At 44.0% G+C, this 23511-nt stretch overlaps 1 protein-coding gene across 1 annotated transcript in view; it reads right to left on the bottom strand.

Moving 5' to 3' along the window:
• bru3 (CUGBP Elav-like family member bruno 3) overlaps nt 1-23511 on the bottom strand; it is a 160667-nt gene that overhangs the window by 101383 nt on the left and 35773 nt on the right. Inside the window, 1 exon segment of the mRNA XM_089259248.1 lies at nt 22895-22943. Coding sequence (XP_089115374.1) covers nt 22895-22943 — 49 coding nt within the window.

The following is a 23511-nucleotide window of genomic DNA, read 5'->3' as shown; positions in this document are numbered from 1 at the left end:
GAAATTCAATTTAATAATGGCAGGCGAGGGAGAGCAGCATCTGAGAAACTTCACACACACACACACACACACACACACACACTCATATACGAAAACAGAGAGAGAAACTTTCGAAACACATTGAAAAGTCACACAAAGCCGGGCAGGTGAGTCACAGCAGCAATTGCAGGCTAGCTAATTGGGTCAGCTTTGGCCCATGTCCGAGAAGCCTTAAGCCGCCTGCCAAGCCGGAAATGCATTCAAAGTTTAAAGTTATAAAGTCTTCGATTGGCAGGCCAACAAAGTTGCCCACTCGCAAGTCGCCCCAGTGCCAAAGCCGGACCTGAGTTCAATAATATTTGCACTGGCGTTAAGACAAAAGAGCGCAAAGTTTTAAATTACCAGCGACACTCGTGTAAACATTGTGTATAAAATTTATTAAGCTAAGGCTATTGGCAGCGAACTGGAGCTGGAGTTGTCGCTGTCGCTGTCGCTGTCGCTGTAGCTGTAGCTAGATCCACATTCGCATCCATGATGCAGAGCTGTGGGGGTCAAAGCTGAAGGCAGACGTCGCCGGCTGGCAGTCAATGGCTTTTGTCGCCGCAACACCCGTAGAATTTTGTGTAATTTGACCCAAAGCAAATGTAAATAGAACTCCGACAACGTTGCCCAGCTGAAAGGGCGTTAAATTGTATAACTTAATGAAACGCTGGCGTTAACGCTGCCAGCAGCCAGCCAGCCAACCAACCAACCAACCAACCAGTCAAAGCAAACCAATCCAATGCCACTTGCCCAACCTCAAGCCCAAGCCCGAGCCCAAGCTAGCAGAGACTAGACCTAACCAGAAAACCAACAGCAAGCAAACCAGCGATAAAGTCAAAGAGTCAGAGCTGGAGAGGGTAGCTGGGCAGCGGGGTAGCGGGGTGGCAGGGGTAACTCGGTAGTGTGCACAGGGGCTAGAGATTTAGGGAGACATTTTGACTGCTTTGTCTCTCTCTGTGTGTGCTTTGCCTTTTGTGGCTGGGCCATGTGCGGATTACGTTTGACTTAATGCAATGAGTGTGTGTGAGAGAGAGAGAGAGAGAGAGAGAGAGAGAGAGAAACGTGCAAAAAAAAAGGCTGAGTGAATGAGCAAAGCAAAGTGAAACTGTTGCATGCAATGCGGCCACGCCCACATTAAATTTAAATTAAAATGCTAAAATTTTTGCGCTCAAGCTGCGCCAAAAGAGACTGAGAGAGAGAGAGAGAGCGAGCGAGAGCAGGCACTGGGGCTACGCCCAACGCCACAGGCCCTAAAAATGCAAGCAGAATAGTTTTTAATTAAAAGGTCTTGACAATCCTAGTCACAGTGTCTACACTGCTGGCATTTCGATTGGGCACAGCGCATGCAATTGCTGAGCTCGGAATTGATATAAAGTTGTTTGGCTAAATGAAAGCTAAGTGCAGATAAAGAAGAGTATAGAGCAGCAAGAGCAAGTGGAGTAGAGTGAAATATCCCCCACAGTTACATACGTAAAATATGTTCCACTTCAGGCAATGTCATCTACAAATATCCTTTCATATGCAGGTTGCATTAATCGAACCTCCGTCAGTCTAAGGCTCTGCTTGCTGTCCTTAGAGCTCGAATGGGTGCTAAGTGAACGTTTTAACGTTCGACTTGGCCTGAATAAAAAGCGTCATCTAACGACTTTTCAATGCGCTACGCGATTCGCTGCCCATTCACTCACTCATTGAGCCTTTCATTTATTTTGGTTAGGCTTCTCTGCTCCATTCAATGGCAGCCGGTTTTTTTCCCTGTGCTTTTGCATACCATGAAGTGAATGAAGGCGCCGGGTCTCGGCTTGATTGAGTGCCTTTTCCATTGGCTGGCAACAAACTTAATCAATTTCAGCGCCAGTGTCCAAACAAAGGCCGCACCTAAAGGCTGGAATATTGCACTGGGACACGGGCGGAAAGTCGAGTGCGCTGCATAGTTAGTTTTAGGCGCCGCAGACAGAACGTAGACGGACTGACAGCAGTGACTGTGCCTCCGTGTGTCAAGTGACTCATCAAGTTGCCTTTTCACTGTGGCTCTGGCTGCGGCTCTGGCTTTGGCTGACTTTCGTTTGTTTGTCCAAAGCAAACGCCATAAAATAATTTTGTTTTCCACAGACACACACACGCGTGCACACACACACAAAAGATCAGACAGAGACATATTTGTGCTGAGCAAATACACAAATGTATATATTTAATTTGAGCAAATAACTATTTTTGGGCGCAGACAAACAGAGCGACAGACGGAGGGACAGAGGGTTAGACAGGCTGTTGCTTGGCTGGCTGGCAGCCGCATGGAAAATATTTGAAATAATTAGTGTAAAATATTTGCATAGAAATTATTTGTTGACTCGGAGCACGAGGCACGAGGCACGAAAAATCACAAGCAGCCACTTGAATTGAGCCGAGCAACATAGTTCTGCCATTAGTGCACAAGAAAGTTCAACTCAAATCTAATTATGTAAGCCCTAGTCAAGTGGGCGGGGCAGGTTGAGTGGAGTCGGCTCGCTTTATAAATCTGATGCGAACAACTTTCGGTTATGTGAAAGCAAATTCAATTTGCATCCGCGCCAGGGACGAGGCTGCCACAGAATGACTTTCTGGCAAATTATAGCGAGTTTTCACTTTGGCATTTAGTCGCATGCCTGGCAGCATTTAAAAGGCCCTAATAAACAGCGAGAAAGCGCGCCAAATCACTTTTCAAATTTAATTTGACACTTTTTCACTTTTATTCTCCCATCTCTGCGCTTTCTTCTTCTTCCTCTTTTCTTTTTTGTGAGTGCACCTCAAAGACGCGACTACAAAGTCTTGAGTTTGGCGAGCAGAGAACGAAATAAGAGGACTTTAGAAATTTGAAATTCATTTTCGCTGCCCGACAGCAGCGCCTCAGGGGCTGCCCAAATGGGAGTTGGCATTTAAATTTCGGCTGCTTCTCGGCGCTCAGCTCGAAACTTAAATGTTTTGTAGTTTTCATTTAAGGGCAAAGTTTCCCTTCGTTTTTGTTTTTTTTTTTCCTTTGTGGCGCTGCATAAACTTTGCGTTATTTCACACGCAGGTATTATATAGCACAAAAGCACAATGCAATAAATGCACAGCGCAATGGGTGAACGGGGAAAAGGACTCCGGGAACTGTTTGCGCTCATATTAAATGGCAGCGGGTGGAGCACTCACTGCATCAACTACAACTTTGTGTCCTCTGGCCAAAGTTTTCGTTGCTTATTATATTCAATAAAATATTTTACAGTGGCACTTCATGCCAAGCCTCAGCCAGCCAAACGCGCTGAAACTTAGCCAAAAATAAAAAATAAAAAAAAAAAATAGAGAAAGGAGAAAAAAGCAAAGAAAATGAAAAGAAAATTGATAAGATTTTTCTCTGCCCCGTCTTAGCAATTTGGTAGCCCTTTGTCAGATTGCAAACTTATATTGTAAATTCTTGGAGCCAAACGATTTTGTTTACCCGCCAGCACATTTTGCCAGCCAAAGTTGATGGCACGCTTATTACGCATACGCCGCAGTGGCCGAGCCAAAAGGAATTTGTCAATTTATTATTGGCATTTTTTCGTGAATGGAATTTCGCATCATATAGATAAATTTAAAGCTAGATAAATTTAGAATTCTCTCTCTCTTTCTCTCTCTGTATATATATGTGTGGTGCTACCTTAATGCCTGGCTGCAGCCACTCGACTCATTTATCAGTTATTCAAGCTATTGCTCGTTTATATATTTTACTTTTAGCCACACACATTTAATGACCTCAACTGCGGGCAATCCACAAAAATATGAGCTGTTCAACTTATCTGCCACAAAACACTCATTTAGATGGAAGCCAACACCCCAACCACTCGCCCCCACTCTCTCTCTCTCTCTCTCTCTCTCTCTCTCTGCCCACGCAGAAGCCAATGATGAGCTCCGACTGTCATTGACCAGCGCAGGTGTGTTTGGCTTCAGCCCAACCCCCGCCTACCAACGGTGGCAGACACCGCTTAGCCTTATCGACCCACCCCAAAGAGTTGCCGGCCGTCGTCCGCAGCTGGACGCAGCTCTCGTCTGGCCTGTCATGATTGACGGTCATTTGTCATTTTCTGCCATTTGGCCATTTATTTGGCCACAACTTTTTTAACCGCTGGCCACAGAAATGAAACCAAAACCGAAAGCCGCACGCAAAAGTTTCAAAGCTGTTGCCGCTTGTTGTTGTTGTTGTTGCTGTTGCTGTAGCTGCTGCTGCTGCTGCTTATGGCACATTTGTCAGACGTTGACGTTATGCAAAAGCTCACAAAAAAGCGAAAAGGAAGGGAAGTAAAAGGAAGGAATATAACAAAAACAATGGGAACAATGAATTTGTAGGTGTTGCTCGACATGACGCCTTTAAGCGCGTATAAATTACAAAAGCCAAAAGTCAGTCGCCAGCCCAGCAACAACAACAACAACAAAGGGTTTTTTTTTATATATATAAATGAAGTTGCATGCGATGCGGGAGTCGCCGCCCAGCCTCAAGCCGCTATCCCAAAAAGCTGACATGTCACGCCGCCAACTTTCCAACTGGTTACAGTTGGAGTCGCATTCGCTGTCGCTGTCGCCGACACGACGTGTTATCGTTGTGACCCACGCCTTTTTTGGGGGGCGTGCCGCAGCCAGCCGTTGTCACTGGCTGGTTCATTAAAAAACGGAAATTTGTGATTTTTGGTTTGCCTGTTTGCGTACCGAGCTTAAGGCCCGCTCATTTGTTTCGTTTCGCTGACGCCAGACAAGAAGAAAAATTGCTACAAGTCAAAGCATTGACGGCAGGTAGGCCTTGATTTTTGCCTCGCAACGAAAGCGAGTAAGCCTGGGCCTGGTAAATTAATTAACATTTGAATATCTGTGGCACAGCTTATGATTTACTATTGGAGTGAATGATAAACAGAAATTGCAGACTTGCCAAGCTGGCGAGAGCTGAGAAGGGTCTTTAGTGTGCTTGGAAAGGAATCTACTGATGCCTACTGATGCAGTAGTCTTTGCTTGATACAGCTACAGATGGGAGAGTTGATTGGCAGCACATCCAAAGCAGCTCACAGCTCAGTTACGTGGAAACAATTGGAAATGCAGAAATGAAAAGTCTATAAGCAATGGAGTGCAAGGATAAAGGAAAAATTGAATGGATTGAGAGCAAGCACTTTAAGAGGTATTTTAAAATCTATTTCTAGACCGAATTTATTACATTATGAATATGTTGCACATGCTCTATTTATCCCAATGAGAGAGAGTAAGACCAAGCTCATTGCGATTGCAGCAAATCGATGTCAACTGGAAGCTCTTTCAAGTTCCAACTCTCTCTTGATAAAGACTCAACATGACTTTGTTGTCTTGATGATTTTTCCCCTAATTTTCATCTGTCTCAGGTTTCATTTGATAAGTTTCTTCAAGATCCTCGCACTTGCATGGCATTCGTCATTTCGTAAGTGTCTCCTAATGATCTTGTAAGTTATTTAGAAAAGTGAACTTACTTAAGTTGTATTGCCTTTAGCAAATTACTTGCAAGCATGCTAAAATTTAAGGCTTAATGCCATTTGCTGGCAAAGTTTTTAATTTCTTGTATGGCTGTTGTTTTTGTTTCACATTTTTACTCGAGTGCTTCGAAAGTTTAAATGCAGCTGCCTTAACTTGGCCAAAACTTTAGTCCAGCACACATACTCAGGCGGGCACACATATGTAAATTTGCGCACACAAGCACACGAAATCAGCAGGAGCAGCAGCAGCAGCAGCAGCAGCAGCAGCAGCAGCAGCTCGTAAACTTTGCAGCTAAGCAACAAACAAGACAGCCGACTCCTGTGGAAACCCACTTGTGCAAGGCACTCGACTGGCAGGCGGGCAGGCAGGCAAGGAGTCAGGCGGGCAGGCAGCCAAAGCAATCCATCAAAATTGCACCTTCTTGCAAAATGGCCCCACTACGCCGCTTCGCCTTCACTGCCCCCTGCTCCTGCTGCTGCTGCTACTGCTGCTGCTGTTGACTAAATTGAATTTAATTTGTTTTGCGCGTCGCACTCGCAGTCGCTCACATGAAGGCAGGCATTGAAATTACGTCCCTGAGCAGGCCAAGTTAAACACTCCCACGAGACGAGAGCACATAACAGCATCAGCAGCAGGAGCAGCAGGAGCAGCAGCAGCACTGAGAGCTACTGCTAGTAGATGCTATTGTTTAAACCCTTCTTGCAGCGCTGTGCTTTTGTTAATTATTTGATGAATTTTTAATTGATTTTTCGCGCACAGCGTGGCGGTTGCAGAGCAGCGGGGCGCCCCCAAAAAAATAATAACAAAAAAATTAAATTAAACAACAAAAAATGCATAAAAATTAAAATACAAAAGCGCACATAAAAAGTACCGTATGTGTGTGTGTGTGTGAGTGTGTAAAAATTGTTGCATACTTTTAGCTGCTTTGTTATTTAAACAAAGGGGCAGGCAGCAGACGTCGCCAGCAACCAGCCGCATGCATTGTTGCAACATTTAAATTAAGATAAATCACCGCAAAATTTATGGTTTTAATATGTGTGTGCCCCATGGGCAGGGGCGGTGCGGCATTGGTGCGACTGGGGTTGGCAGCAGCTCCGCACTCTGGGGTAGTTGCTTGTTGCCGGCGTTGTTATACAACATGGAAAACAATTTACTAAATTGCAATTAAGTGACATTTTATACCAGAGCGAAGCGGGAGGCACGAGCACTCACACACATGCAAAAGGTAATGGCCGTTGAGTGGACGCTCCACTGGGTGGCTGGCTGGCAGGCTGGCTGCACCACTTGGACGTGCGGGTTGGTTGGCTGCGCTGCTGCACTGCTCTGGGTAATAAATTTGAAATTGCGGTTTGGCAGTTTTAAATATTCAATTAGTTGTGCAATTTTTGCGCAAGCGGCGGCCAGCCGTGTTGAGCCGTGTCGAGTTTTGTCACATTTCAGGCAGATTTGGCCACACGTTAAAGCGTTTGCAAATTGCCCGGCAAAGATTATTAGCATTAGCGGCGCTATGGATATTATGTTAACAACTATGAGAGATGAGTCGAGTCTGGGCTGAAATTGTTCTTGGCAGATACTCTCATGGCAGCTGCTCGGCAGTGCTGTCAGCATCAGGCCATCCACTTGCCATTGTCAGTGGCCCTCACACACACACACACACCCACACACTGGTGTAAAATTTATGCAACAAAACTGTCAATTGCCTTGCCTCGCAGCCAGCTGGCCAGTGTCACACATGAGCGAGCACAGCGCTCGCCCCCTCCTCCCGCCGCCTTGCTTTACGTACTTCATATTTATGTAACGTTCGAGAGGCGAAACATTCCCGACAGTGACATAAATATGCAAGTAAGCGCCTTAAAGGCGCATTCTACCAAAAAACCCCCACTTCCCAAAAGGAAGAGATGAGACTGAACTGGACAGAGTGAAAACTTGTTAAAATAATGCGCAGCATACGTGGCACTGGATGGAGGGTTTCTTTAAGCTGACGCCCGTCTCCTGCTGTTCGCCTGCTCCTGCTACTGCTGCTCGCCTGCTCCTGCTGCTCCTGCTGCCGCTGCTGCTGCATAAGGCATAAACTGGAAATGAACCGTAGTGAACCGAAATGAACATAAATTTTGCATGAGCTGCGTCTGCGTCCAGGCGTTGTAATAATTGTATTTTAAAAGAATTATGCACGTGCAATTAAATAAGACGACGGACGCAGCTCGAGCGATATATATAAATAAATATGAGCGTGCAGCCGCACTCAGATAATGCAATAATAAAATAAAATAAAAGATACCAAAGTCGTCCGTCGACAGTTATTGTTGTGTATTTAACTGTGCGGCGCCTTAAACTGTGCAGCATGCAAATTAACTTTCAATTTCCTGCCACAGAGTGAGAGAGATGCAGAGAGAGAGAGAGAGCGGGAGGGCGAGACAATCAAAACTAATTTGCATAAATGTTGCCAAAGCAAAGCAAAAACCAGCAAGCAAACCAAAAGCTGCTGTCAGCTTTGGCTACAGTTCTTGTTGTGCCCGTTGCTGCTGTTGTTGCTGTTGTTGTTGTTGCATAGTTGGGCAACGACCCAGACGCAAATTTGTGAACAAAAAGTCTAAATTAATAAGTTTTGCCCGGTCGCAGCAGCAGCAGCAGCAGCAATAAAGAAAACGTTGCCGGAGCGCCCAAATAAATTACAACTGAAGTTGGACAGCAGAGCAGAGCAGCTATTCGCCGTCTCCTGCTGCCAGCCCAGTCCAGCTCGGCACTATCACAGTGAGTGACGCGCAGACAAACGTTCAGCTGGCTTCAATGGAAAACTGCCTCGGACTGCGGGCAGTTGTCTGCTCCAGCTCCTGGTGCTGCTCCTGCTGCTCCAGCTCCTGCTGCTGCCCTTCTGTTTGCCAACTGTTTTGTGCGCGTGTCCTGGCTGCAGTGCAGCCTTCGCCCTGCTCTCCTGGGCCAAAGTGCGGCGTCAAAAGACATCAATAAAATGGTGGCTCGCCGCGTGGCAGCAGACAAAAACTGAAGGCTTTAAATGATATTTAAATTGCAGCTGCAGCAGTGGAAAATACCTGAGCTACTGTCAGCTATTTAATGAACTTTTAAGCGCCTAAAGAAACTCTCGCCAAGAGAAAAGACACAAACCTAATTACAATAAGTCAATTAGTTATAAATATCTGTAAACTTTCTGTAAGCCAACTTAAGCTCTTGGCCAGCTACAATGCAAAGCCTTTCAAAGCTTGACCAATTGCAGTGCTCAGGCAGTCTATCTGGCAGCTCTCATTGGCACATTTATCTTGTAAGCTGCAGCCAGGTGAGGTGTGGGGGCAGAGTTGCACCTGCCAGGTGCATTGAGCCAGCGGCTGGGCCATTACCCTCGTCGTGGGCACGTGATGAATGCTTTTAGTTTGGATCTGGATCATATGTATGCTCTTTGCTCAACTTTGGCCATAACTTGCAATTTGTGTGGAGCGCAATTATGAGTTTTCTTCGGTTAGTTTTTCGTGCTGTGCCTGAGACGGGGCTGCTCGTATTATGTTGCCCCACGAGCAAAACTCGTTGGCATTAAAAACAATGACAATCATCGTCGTCGTCGTCCGGAGCCAGCTTCACTTTGCCAGCAAATGTAATGTAATATATAAAGGGATAAAAAAAGAGGAAGGAGAGGAGAGGAGCGTAAAGCAAAGGGAATGCTGGCATTAAAGGAAATGCTCACTTGCAAGTTGTTTGTGTTGTCGACAAGTCTGTCTGGCTAAGTGAGTCCTGAGCGGGACTGGGGCCGGGTCTGCGTTCTATCTGCTGTTTGCCTCGAGTTGTGCACTTTCTTCTGTGTTGCACTGTTTGACGTAATTATAATTGAAGGCGAAGTCATGAGCGAGTTTCAGTTTCCTTTCTTGCTTCATCTTCATCTTCAGCTTCAGCTTCGGTTTCTTTTTTTCGCCTCTGCCTTTGCCTAGTAATGAGCATGTTAACAGGCAGACAATGGCACTTAATGTGGCGACTGCCTGCCACGCCCACACCACCATGCACGCCCATAAGCTACATAATAATTTTGTTACCATGTGCTGCAGTTGCACATTTCTGTTGTTGCTGTTGCTATTTCTATTGCTATAGCTGTCTCTTTCTGGCTGGCCACACATTTGAATGTCATTTGAAAGTCACATGCAGCAAAGTTTTCAATTAAACTATGTGCTCGAGACAGCTTTAAGCGCCCTGACAACGCTGACAAGCATATCCAAGGCACTCTCCCTCTATCTCTCTCTCTCTCTCTTTCTCTCTATCTCCCTCTGTCTCTCGCCTTACCAGCCACAAATTTAATAACCTTTAGCGACGCCCTAAAGCAGCACATAAAATTTCATTTTTATCGCGCTTTCAGCATTGAAAATTGTGTAGCATACTTTTATGGGCAAGCAGCTCAACTCGACTTCCTTCTCCCCTCCCACCCCTGGACTGCCACAGTTATTAATTACAAACCACGACTCGTATTTACGTTACGAAATTTATATGAAACGCATCACATGACTCTCTTTGTCTTTCTCTCTCTCTCCCTCTCACTCTATCTATTTGACTGTCTGTGGCTCTGGCTCTCTGTGTTGAGCAATTTTTAATTATCATAGTAAATTTTTAACTATCCGACAATGTGACGTCGTCGCTTCTACTCAAACTGGGTAATTAAACACATGCGCGCGCGCATTTTGATAGAGTTTTAAGGACAACTGGCAACAGTTGTTGTTGTTCTTGTTTTTGATGCTGTTGTCATTGTATGAGTGAAACCATTTTCATTACGCTGATGAGTTTATAGTGTTGCCCAATTGTCTGCAGCAGTTGTCTTTTATAGCTAAAACACTTTGCGCCAATAATAATGATGACTATTTAGTATTTTGATGTGCTTTGAGTGGAAATTAAAACTAACTTAGATAAATGAGATAAATGTATATTCTTAAAGGAAAGTTAGTCTAGCTTAATGTGAGTTGAAATTTAAGTAACTGAGAGCTATGCAGAGTAGCTGAGTTAATAGAGAATATCATCAACAGTTTTCCATTGTAAACTCAGTGTTTAAAGTCGATTGGCTTGCTAAGAATCTGTCAGATGGCATCTGTGCTGGCTTCAATTTCGCAGCAAACACCTAGCAAAGGCAAGTGAATAATTTTTTGGCAACAGCTTTGGGCCATGCTCGCCACAGCAGTCAAGTGTAAAATGCATTTGCAGCTGCAGACAGAGGGAAAACTATTCGAACAACGTCTATAGTATATATGGAACTATAGCATAGGCTCTTTTGTTGTTTTTGTCTGGTGTTGATTTTGTGTGTGTGTGTGTTTGTTTGTTTAGCACAGGCAGAGGCTAACTGACTGAATGACTGAGTGGCTGACTGACTGACGGTAAAGCCTTCAATTGCAGTCCGAACAACAAGCCAACATTTTTAGCCTTTTTGTTATGGCCAGGATCAGAGAGCAAAGCAGCAAAAAAACAAGAGGAGAAAAGGCAAAAAGAATAACAAGCAGCCAGAGAATTTATATGATAAGCGTGCGACAGGCAGAGGCCTGCAGCAACTGTGGACAGAGGGGCAGAGGGGGGGCGAGGTCGTCAACGTGAGCTCAGCTCGGCTCGGGAATTCAGCTGCAGAGAGCGCAGCGGGTCGCTGTGGGAAACTATGGGCCGGCATACAATGGCGTGTCATGTAGGCAGCGTGAGAGCACGAAATATGACAGCCTGGCCAACGCTGGACAGCCGAGGGCAGCCGAGGGGAGCAGCGGGGGGTCTTTTGTTGTAGCCGGCAAACGATTGCAGCTGGAGCTAGAGAGTAGATGCTTTATTTCACTCCCTCTCACTCGCTCTCTGCATAGTGCTTGTGTACAAACAACATCAAAAATAACAACAAGCAACAACAACAACTGTAAGTCCAATATGTACGCTTTAAGCATAGCATATTAGTTTGTTTAGTCTTCGGTGTGGGAGCCGGAGCTGATGGCAAAAGTGAAAAAGAGGATTCAAAATAGACAGAGCTCAATGGGAGTCCTGAGTTTGATGTAGTTGCTGTGCTGAAGCGAGCAACAACAACAAATATTGTTTGTAAAGCCGAGTGCATGCAAGCTGGACAGAGAAAGGCAGAGAGCGAGAGAGAGAGAGAAGGAGACATTTGGAGGTAGACAAAGGCATCGTGCGGGTCAGCGAGCTGCGCTGCATGACTTGCTGCATTGCATAGATGGATGGCTAGATGGATGGATGGATGGATAGTTGGATGACTCGCTATATAGCTAGCTATATACATACATATATGTATATGTATATATATATATCTATGACTATGGCCAGGCCAATGGCCAGCACTTGTTTTGTTGCAGTCACGTTTATGCCAAGCAAATATATAAACACACACACACACACATACACACACACACAAACCTGGCAAAGTCACAGCAAAATCTGAGCCTCTGTCGAGCGCATGCAGCAATGCATTCACAGTGCTTTAAGTTTATTTCTAAATAACAATAAGCAACTTGTGCATCTTGGGGTCATGCCTCGCCTGTGCTGCAGGGTATTACAAACAGCCAACATATTGTTGAGGGCCGCAAGAGAATGTGGCATATGCTGGCCTAGAGTGGCACGGAGATGAAGCAAGGCTGCTCGAGCTTGGCAATATGCGAAATATTTTTGATTTCATAGTTTTTTCTGTTTAATATTTTGTGCATCTGCTCCTCCTACAGCTGTGCCAACTCGACTTCATTCGCTCGCATGCAGTCGTGTGATTTGGCCAACTCGACTCACACAGCTACTTTAAATGCAGTTAACAGCGCTGGCTCAGCGAGACGTGCACATGACTTTGAGGCGACTTTCAGCAGAAAAAATAAGAAAAAAAGAAGGAAAACAGTAAACTGCGCTGCACAGCTGACAGACAGAACGATCTTCTCTACTCTTCTCTTCTCTGGCTGCCACGCCATCCGCCTCTGTTTGTGGCAGGATACGTGTGCTGTGGCAACAATGCATTAATCTTGTCTACGCCTGTGTCTTGGCAGCAGACACTTGCCACAATTTCTTGTCGATTGTTGTTGCCTGCCTAATGAGCTGTGCGCTGGCCAAGCATTAAAAATTATGAATGGAACGCAACGAAAAAAGCAGAGTCTCCCTATATACTATATAAAGTATATATAAATGCATTTAAAATGCAATAATAAAAATGATAATGGCATTATAATACAACACACACTGTGACAGACAAAGAGACAGAGAGAGAGAGAGAGAAAGACAGAGAGAGACAAAGAGAGAGCGAGCTATGTTGCGTAACAATGGCCAAGCAGGAGTCAGCGGAGCGCATTTTATGCCCATGCGACGGCCCAGAAATGCCAGAAAGTATGCTCCATTACTTGCAGCTCGTTAATTTTTATAGTTTTTGTCTCTGCGCTGCTGGTGACTCAACTTAACATAAATTCCCGTTGTTTTGTTGTCGCCACCTACGTTCTATTAACGGGCAAACGCTCGACTCGACGCGAAGGGTTCTATTGATTTCGCCTAAATTAACGCCACACAGAGTGAGAAAGAGAGAGAGAGAGGGAGAGAGCGAGGGAGAGGTGGAGGTAGATAGCACGCGATTTAGCACATATGAAAAACGTAGCGCAGTAGCAAAATATTTCGCTCTTGTCGCGCTGCAGTCGTCCCGCTGTTATTTTTATGACTTTTCATATTATTTTAACTTTTTGGCTTACGCTTTGGCTCTTTAATGTGGCAGCATTCTTTCTGGCTCGCCCGTTGGCCAAAACATGTCTTTGCTTTTTGGTTCGCCCCTCCCCCCCACCTCCGCTCGTCGCTCCGCAGTTCGTCTTACTCGCTATTAAGCTATCAAGATTTGTAAAGTATATGAGCCAAGCAAACGCCAGAGCTTTGCATTGTGCTCGCCTGCTCGAGTGTGCTGCCGGCAGCAGTGGGGCTAGGGCGCAGGGGCGCTGGGGAGCGAGTGCAAAAACATTCGCATAAAACGCTATCTATCTCTTTTACACGTCAAGGACGACAGGACGGAGGGACAAGCGGGCGGTCTGTATATGTATGTGCCAGATATGGCTAGATGGCGTGTTGGCAAGTCACAACAACAACAACAGCAACGGGGAACTGCAGACTATTTGACGATATCTGTGGCTAACCAGAGTTTACGACGTTTCACTTTATATATACACTTTATATATTTTATACTATATAGTCGGGCAGATTAGGAATTGCCTTAAATGCTCAAGTCAAAGGCTGAGTGAACTAAGATTAAGGCTAAAAATAGAACTCTGCAAGCATTGCTAGCTGAATCCAGAGAGTTATAAAGTATAACTATGTTAACCCTGTCCAACTCTCGCTCTCTCTCTCTCTCTCTCTCATTTGCAGCGCCATATCAATTTGGTGTAATTGCGCCCCGCTGCAGCTGCCGCAAATGTCAGTGCATTACATTTGAAGTATATTTTCGAGAGCGGTGCCAAATGGCGCAACACTTTGTTGCAGCCACAACAAAATGCCTCGACACATTCATGTGGCAACTATTACCATAACATTTATGATTATTAACCTACAATGCAAGGCACTCTAAATGCAATTAAGATTACAATCTTTTATGGCTGAGCTGTTTGCTTGTAAAAATACAGCAACAAGAGCAGAGCTGACGCAGGTGGTGGCGGAGTGAAAAGGATCCACAACAGCTGAATGGCAGCCCTGGCACGACAAACAATTAAAACATTGCGCCGCTTGCAATAAAATGCTGTTCCAGATGCTTATCAGACGCCTCCACACGCCGCCCTGGGGTCAGCCCCCCCCCACTGTGCCTGTAGCTGTAGCCAGCGGGTTATATTGCATAAGAAATAATTACTTTTGATATTACACATACGCCCCGCTAGCCGTCGCCCTGTTGACACTATTGATTGCTCGGCTCGGCCGCCAAACCCACCCCACCACCACACACCTCGCGTGTCGCTTATCGTAAGCTGTCTTCCAGCTCGTCCCCCGCCCCCTAAGCCGTAATGAAGACACAGCAAACAAACAAAGGCCGCGGCCAAAGCGTCAGACAATTGCCGGCCTGATAAGATCAGCAAAGTGTTTTTTGTGTTTGTCCAGCGGGTCAGGTGGCAGACCGCAGACCACAGACCAGAGACCGGAGTAAATCAAGGCTAGACCTGCGCGCGACTCCATTCAATGAGCTCGAGCAGCAGGCACCGCGGACGACTAATGCTCCGCCTCGAACAGCTGTTCTGGCTTATTTCCTATAAGAATTTTGATATCTTTGAGGCATTTCACTTTGGCTCCATAATCTGCGCTTAGCAGCATCTGCAGGGTATTTGAGCTTTGGCTTTATTTTGTGTGCTTTCCGTCAAGAAAAGCAGGGAAGAAAGCAAACATCAAAGAGCGCCAGCCATCAATGTCAACAGCTTGACTTGAATTTTATGCAAATGCTTCAAGTGTCACGGACTAAAATGGCAATTGAAACGCTAATGATGACATTTGGCAGGCCTAAACAGGCAGCCAGCCCCCAGTCCGGCCAAAACAGAAAAAGAAAACAATAACAAACTAAAAGCAACACACACACACACACAGCAGCAGCTGCTCTCTCTGTGTATGTGTGTGCTTTTCCGTTTCCGGCGCGGCCAAGAAAACATTACAAATCGTTTTTGGCTGGCACTTGGAGCTGCTGCTGCGGCTGCTGCTGGTTGGGCGGCGCCTCCGTCTAGGCCTCTGGCATTTTTACGAGGCATTCAGCCAATTGACAGGCTTCACTCGCTCGTAAAAAAAATCAAGCAACAACGTAAGAAAAATGATGCGCAGACAAACTACGCAAACGAAATGAAACGGAACGAGCAACGAACAAAATCTTGCCTAAAATGTGCTTAAATATTTAAGATGCGACGACGACGATGTTGCCCGACTCGAAACTTGTTTTCTTTGGGAAAACATTAAAACGCATTTAGCTGTCTCTATATATATACATAGAAGAAGAAGAAGAAGCAGAAGCACAAGCAGAAAATGTGCTGCCTACATTGTTGTTGTTGTTTTTTCTGGGCATATAAATACTTATTATCGCTTATTTGAACTTGTGAATGTGGCGGCTGCTGCTTTTTCTCTTCTGATTTAGTTTTATTTGGGCAAACGTATTTCCTCAACATTTTCTGGTGGTGCGTGAAAATCGATTTTTGTTGTCAAAAAAAGTGGGCGAAAAAAAAATAAAGAAAAGGTCAAAAACAATAAAAGCCTAAATACACATACGCGCCTTTGAACTGGCTTTGATAAAAGCAGCCGCAGCAGCTCAAAAAGAAAAGTTGAATGGGTGTGAGAGAGATGGAGAGATTGAGAGAGAATGAGAGAGAGAGAGAGAGGACATACACAGATTGTTAGGGGGAGTCATTGTGTGTGTGCTCGTTTGGGGCTGGGAATGGGACTGGGACTGGGTGGACTTGTAAGCCTCCAATCAATGGCTATACGTCGCTTTTGGTACGTGTGAATTTAAGCTGATTAAAGAATTTGCGATGGCTGCGTCAGGGCGGGGCGGGGGCGTGGCTGCGTTCGGGTCTGGGGTCGAGTCGAGAAAGCTGGCAAAGAAAGAAAGCAGAAATTGATGTCTGCTTTTAGGCGCTGCCTTTAGCCTCTTTGGCCTTTATTTATGCCTTTTGTCTGTGTGTGGCTTTGTTATTGGGCTTAGTGGTGAATTTTTTAATTTGCGCCGTCTGCTTTTAGACCAGCCGCTCGCCTGTCGAAGCCAATCATCGCCGCCTCGCCAGACAAGTTTCAATCTACTGCCAGGCAATATATAGTAGACATATATACATACATATATATTCATTGTATATTGAGGCACAATATAAATTCAATTGAATTTGTCGCCTTTCGCTTTTTATTGGGCCCATGAAACGTACGCATAAACATTTCGCTGCGCACGCACGCTAATAAGCCAGCCTCGCAAGGGCCCAGGTAGTGTGCGAGTCCCGATAATGAAATTGGCCAGCATAAATTGAGCGCCAATACAATTCAAATGCGTAATCATGCGAACTGCCAACAGCAGCAGCAGCGGTAGCAGCAGCAGCCCTTAACAGATATCCGCAGATGTGGGCTGGAGCAGCACAGAGCAAAAAAAAAATGAAGAGAACTGTGCACAAATGAGAAAAGTTTTTGCAGCCAACGCTGCGTATTATTATTATTAGTTTTTCGCCTCTCACACTTGGCCCGAGAAAAGTTTTGTGCCTTGCGCTTATTAGGAGCGTCGCTGCTGCTATTGCTGCTGCTGCTGCTGCTGCTGCTGTTGCTGCTCCTGCTCCTCCTGCTGTTGTAGTAAGGGTTAGTTTCTCGCTGTCTATTCGAGCTGTTTCATAGTTCATTGCTTTTCAATTTGATGAGGCGTTGTCTATAATAATCAGGCTGCCTGCGCAGCCAGAAAATGAGCCGCTCAAAGTTTTTGTTGTTGTTGTAGTTGTTGTTGCGCTATCGATAAGAAGAGCAAAGCGTAAGGCGAACATTTTCACATACGCTTTCCAGCCGACTGACTGATGGATGGACTGACAGAGCAATTGTATGTCAGCTCTCTCTCTCTCTCTCTTGCTCTGTCTCTCTCTTATTATCTTGCTGTCTCTGCTTTTGTTAATTTACTTTGTAATTTATCAACGCTGTTTGTTTGGGAGTGCGCGCATATTTTTATAGAGTTGATTTTTAATCTTTTGCAATCATTTTTGGGCAACAGCGCGGCGCAGGAAATGAATATTTATAAGTATGATGAATGAGGCGAGTCGGTAGGCAGGCAGCAGTCAGCTGATTTACTGACGTATGACACACGAAATACAGACACACACACACACACATACACACACAGAGGGACAGCTCAGGATAAAGGTAAGGAAATTAATGCGCATTTAGAAACATAAATCTGTGTTGCGCTCGAGGAAATGGCACGGATTTCACAATTTATTTATAAATGAGAGAGTGAGACAGGGCAGCAGCAAGACAGTCAGAGAGAGAAAGAGAGAGAGAGAGAGACAAAGAGTGTGTCAGTTCTTGGCCACACACAAAGACCTGGCTTGAGGTACGCTGCGTATGAGTAATATTAATTTGACTTTAAGTCGCTCGCTCGCTCGTTCGCTGGCTTGGCTCAATTTGCTCGAGCTGTAGCTGTGTGTGTGTGTGTGTGCAGTTTTAAAATACGCAACGCAACGTAATGTCAACGTATGCAATTTACGTGACATCATTACGTGTTAGACAAGTACAAATTACGCGTAAAAGCGAGAGACGAAGACGAAGCTGGCGACAATATGAGTTTGATAATGATGAAACATGGATGTGTGTGTGTGGGAAAGAAAGAGAATATCAAGATAAATAACTAAACGTGTGCATTCGTGTGTGTTTGCGTGTATGTGTGTGTGTGCTGAAGCAAATGAAATGAAAGTCATCAGACTCTATATATGGCACAGAGAGAAAATTGCGTATGCGACACAGACAAAAGGCGACAAAGGACAATGTGCAACAATTTCGTTTCATTTCGAGTGTGGAGAACGGCGACTGGTCAACATTCGTTGGAAATTTGATGAAATTCCAGCTCGTTTTTCTGCTTGATTTAATTTTTCTTGCAAATAAACAAATCAAAAGAAGTGGAAGACAGCAGAGGATGCGAAATTTGTTGTGGCTGGGAATGCAAATGTCAGCGGCAAAGTTGCACTTGACTTCTGAGCTGAGCCTTCTCAAGGAAGCAATTAAACTTGTCCCTGTATAATTGCATTTGGCCTAGGCTTTTTGGCCCGAACAAAAGCCAAAGTCAAAAGTCGGCTGCTGATGCTGATGCCGCTGCTGCTGCTGCCGTTGAGTTGCCAAGTGCGCTGCTGAGCTGATAGCGGCCAAAAAGTTGAGCGCTTTAATTTCTTCGAAATTTGTTGGCCAAAAGTAGCGGCAGCATCAGCATCAGCATCAGCAAAGGCAGTAGACAAAGCAAAGCAACAAACAAAAATGTCGACTTGATTGCGTTGCTGATGGGCTGATGGGTCTGGCAACGAGGCAACGAGTCATCGCAGCAGCAGCACCAGCCAGAGAGCCACACAATTGTGCGGACAGATTGCCGACGAGTTGCGACTGCTGCAGCTTGAAGTTTGAATCCCCAGCGGATTAGAAAAGTTTAAATTGTTGCCGCCAAGCGCTCGCAGAGCTCAACATACACAGCGCCGAGAGCTGAGAGCTCTGCGAGCTCTGTGAGCTCGGTTAGCTGTGCGCTGAGCGTTGAGCGCTGAAAAGCTAAAGTAAAATCGAAGCAACTGGCAAATGAACGTCGAATGAATGAAGGGAGCAACGTAACGATTAGTGCTTTCATGTCCTTTGGCAAAGTTTAAAGGTCATCCGTTTGTATGGCTGTTGGCATCCTGCGTCTCTCCCTATCTCTGCTAGCTCTGCCTTTGCTGCCGTGGCTCGACTCGCCTTCTGCTGATTTGACACATCAACTTTGTCAAGTTTTTGCCACAGCGACCGTCGACAGGCGACGGGCGACGGTCGCCTCTTATGAGCAATGGCTCTGCATTTCCTTTCTCCCTCTCACACTCTGCCGGTGTGTGTGTGTGGGTGCAGAAGCAATTTGTGCAATGGACATTTTTGGGCGCTGCGTTGCTGTGATAAGCGTTGCCAGCTTGAAAATGTCTTAAAAGATTGCGCGCAGTGCACTGACTTTTTGCGGCTGCCACTTGCCTGTGGGGCATCTCAATTTCGGAAGCAGACTCGTTTGCGACACCTAACGTAAGTTGGCGCTTACGTAATGGATAACGTAACGTGGACAATATTTCTCTGACGCTGATGAGCTGCTTGTTTGCGGACGTTTGCTTAAGCAAGAATATTGCTTAAAGTAGTTAAAATGACCATTAACGTAATTGCTTACGTCATGTCTTACGTAGTTGCCATTATTACGTAATTCATTACGTCGTTTACACCAGCACATTTATACAACAAAACAATATTGCTTTATCTATATAACATCATTAGTACTGCTATTATATATCACGTAACTGCTTATGCAATTGATTACTTCATTTAGAACGCAGTTGCGTACGGCACTCTACGTAATTCTTTACGTCATTGCTTACGTAGTTGTTTACGTCATTCTTCAGTCATTCACTTCACTTCACTATTGCGTATTATTATTAGCTCCTATTATTATATGTATTATTATAAACTGTGCTCGTATAAGTGGAGTATTACCTACGAAATTGCTTATTTGCTTACGCGGCTGCCACCATAACCATAAGTCTTTAATTTCTTACGTAAGTACTTACGTAATTGCTTACGTGATTTCTTACGTCATTCTTCAATGAAGAATACGCAATTGCGTATTATATACTCATATTATTATATATACCATTCTATAATATGCTTATATGCGAGTCTAATATACTCGCATATGAGTTCTGGTGTATTTACCACGTAATTGCTTACGTCATATGTATTATTATAAACTGTGCTCGTATAAGTGGAGTATTACCTACGAAATTGCTTATTTGCTTACGCGGCTGCCACCATAACCATAAGTCTTTAATTTCTTACGTAAGTACTTACGTAATTGCTTACGTGATTTCTTACGTCATTCTTCAATGAAGAATACGCAATTGCGTATTATATACTCATATTATTATATATACCATTCTATAATATGCTTATATGCGAGTCTAATATACTCGCATATGAGTTCTGGTGTATTTACCACGTAATTGCTTACGTCATATCTTACGTTATTTCTTACGTCATTTCTTACGTCATATCTTGCGTGGTTATATTTTCAGCTCCAGTAAGACTCATTTTTTAGTACTTTAATCCGATTTTTTGCTGGCTTTTGTGCTGTTATCTACATTCCACGTAACTACTTTATGTAGATAAAGAAATAAAACTAGTTTCGGCAAAGAAACGGAGGTGCTACTAATATAACTATATACGTTCTTGTAACGTAAGGGACTGTTACGTCATTCTTCAGTCAGTCACTTCACAACACTATTGCGTATTCATTATTAGCTCCTATTATTATATATATTACTATATACTGTGCTCGTATAAGTGGAGTATTGCCTACGAAATTGCTTATTTGCATACGCGGCTGCCACCATAACCATAAGTCTTTAATTTCTTACGTAACTACTTACGTAATTGCTTACGTTATTTCTTACGTCATTCTACATTCTTCACTGAAGAATACGCAATCGCGTATTATATGCTCGTTTTATTATATATACCATTCTTAATATGCTTATATACGAGTTTAATATACTCGCATATAAGTTCTGATGTATAATATACTCGTACATAAGTTCTGGTGTATTTACCACGTAATTGCTTACGTCATATCCTACGTCATTTCTTACGTAGTTTCCTACGTCACATCTTCCGTCATATCTTGCATGGTTATATTTTCAGCTCCAATAGGACCTATTTTTAAGTACTTAATTAGATCTTTTACTGGCTTTTGTGCTGTTATCTACCTTCCATCATAGCCGCAATTCTTTAATTGTTTACGTTATTGCTTACGTAGTTGCTTACGTCATTTTGTACGTCATTCTATATTCCTCACTTACGCAACGCTATTGCGTATTGTACACTCGTATTATTATATAAACCATTCTATAATATGCTTATATACGAGTATAATATACTCGTGTATGAGTTCTGGTGTATTTACTACGTAATTGCTTACGTCATATCTTACGTCATTTCTTACGTCACTTCTTACGTCATATCTTGCGTGGTTATATTTTCAGCTCCAGTAGGACCTATTTTTAAGTACTTTAATCAGATTTTTTGCTGGCTTTTGTGCTGTTATCTACATTCCACGTAACTACTTTAGATAAAGAAATAAAACTAGTTTCGGCAAAGAAACGGAGGTACCACTAATATAACTATATACGTTATTGTAACGTAATATCTTACGTCATTTCTTACGTCATAAACTGCATGGTTATATTTTCAGCTATAATAGGACTTATTTTTAAGTACTTTAATCAGATTTTTTGCTGGCTTCTGTGCTGTTATGTACATTCCACGTAACTACTTTATGTGGATAAAGGAATAAAACTAATTTCGGCAAAGAAACGGAGGTACCACTAATATAACTATATACGTTATTGTAACGTAATATCTTACGTCATTTCTTACGTCATAAACTGCATGGTTATATTTTCAGCTATAATAGGACTTATTTTTAAGTACTTTAATCAGATTTTTTGCTGGCTTCTGTGCTGTTATGTACATTCCACGTAACTACTTTATGTGGATAAAGGAATAAAACTAATTTCGGCAAAGAAACGGAGCTTCCACTAATTGTTTGGTCTAATAACGTAAGGGACTGTTACGTAGTAGTGCCGTAAGGTAGATACCTAAACCAGACCCCATTACGTTAAGCGCTCTTTGATAACCAGCTGACCTATGCTTCCTCCTCGTGCCTTAAATAAATCTCATCAAATTGAACGAGTATTTTCTCCTCCTTTCTTAAGTAGAGTTTTCTGTTTTTAGCAGTAAATTGACATTCTTTTAAAAAAGCATTTTGTTGGCTCATGCATAATGAGCTTGTCAATAAGTTTATCAATGCAAGCACTACTCGAGAAATGACCCAAAAAGAAAAAATCAAGTGCTGTGTAAATTATGCAAATCTTTGCCCATTTTTTTCTCTCCCGTCGCTCTGTATATCAAAAGGTTGCGCGGGGCTGGGCACTTCGGAGGTGTGGAGTGGGGGGCGCAGTTTGCTGGGCTGTCAGAAACAAGCGTGAAACATGACAACAGCGGGGCAGCCCAGTAAAAACAATATGGCGCTCTGACCAGAGTCAGAGACGGAGTCAGAGTCGGAGCGGGGCGCCCTTGTCCGGCCATTGCCTGCCTTTGACAGTTCTACGTTGTTTTGCTATAACTTTTTTTTCTGTTCTCCTCGAATCACCCCACACGCCGATTTCTAAACCAGTGCTGTATATTCTTTTCGAGGTGGTATTTTTATTTTTGTTGTTGTTGTTGTTGTTGTTGTTTTGTTAAATGTCAAATTTTTGCAGACAGTTTTGACAGTTTATCGAAGCGCAAACGTAATTTCAGCTGACGTGTGTTGTAGGTGTTGAAAATAAGAAAGAAAGAAAGAACGGAAGATTCCAGTTTTGGGTTCGTGCCCGAATGCCACACACACAAACACACACACACACTCACTAGGTGTGAATAAAAAGTTTCGTTGACGCTGCACTTTGGCCAAGGCAAGAAACTTAACTTACATAAGGAGCGACGGGTCAAGTTTTGGGTGGCTCTAAATGTGTTTGGCAGTAAAGTAATTATATTTCTGTGGCACCTATGGCGACTTGATTGCCGAGCGGCAAATTGAATTGCCAAATGGCAAAATAAAATTATGTATATAGAGACGTATGTATGTATGTATGTATGTATGTATGTATATTATACAAGTTTGTTTTTAGTTACTTACCGCTGCGACTTTCATTTTCAGCTGGCTTCAGCTGTAAAGCACGGTTCATCTGCAAGAGACAGAGCAAAATGAAATGTGTTGAAAAGTTTGCGCTAACGAGTTGCTCTTCAGATAATTCTTGCGCAATGGCTATTGACATACGCTTATTATTATGTTCGAGCAGTTTAAAGGCAAGTCAACGGAAAATCCATACCCAAATTGAATTTGGCCATTTCGATGATGTAGCACTCTTCATAAACACCTACAAACAGCAGCATTTCAAGCATTTAAATGCCACTCAATATGCAAGCCCATCTTTGGCTCACTCTCTCATTCACTCTTTCGTTCTTTCTCTCTCTCTTTGTCTCTCTCCCTCTGCCCATTTGCGCTCATTGCCTTTTACCCACGACTGGGCAGCCACATCCTGTGCCGCTTCATGCATCATTAAAGCTTAAATCTCACCCATGCGACCCATGTCGACTGGCGGGCAACACTTAACGCCCATCCACAGTCCACAGCCATAGCCTCCGATCCCGCGCCGCCAGCAACCCCAAACGTTGCCACTGACTCTGGAGCTCTGTAGCTCTACAGCTCTACAGCTCGGCTACGTGTTGTGGTCACCTTTTGGGTTTATGGCA

The sequence above is a fragment of the Drosophila navojoa genome, chromosome 4, assembly GCF_054131105.1.
Source record: "Drosophila navojoa isolate 15081-1374.11 chromosome 4, UAZ_NAV_1.0, whole genome shotgun sequence".
Lineage (NCBI taxonomy): Eukaryota > Metazoa > Arthropoda > Insecta > Diptera > Drosophilidae > Drosophila > Drosophila navojoa.
This window is presented reverse-complemented; position numbering and strand designations above follow the sequence as displayed.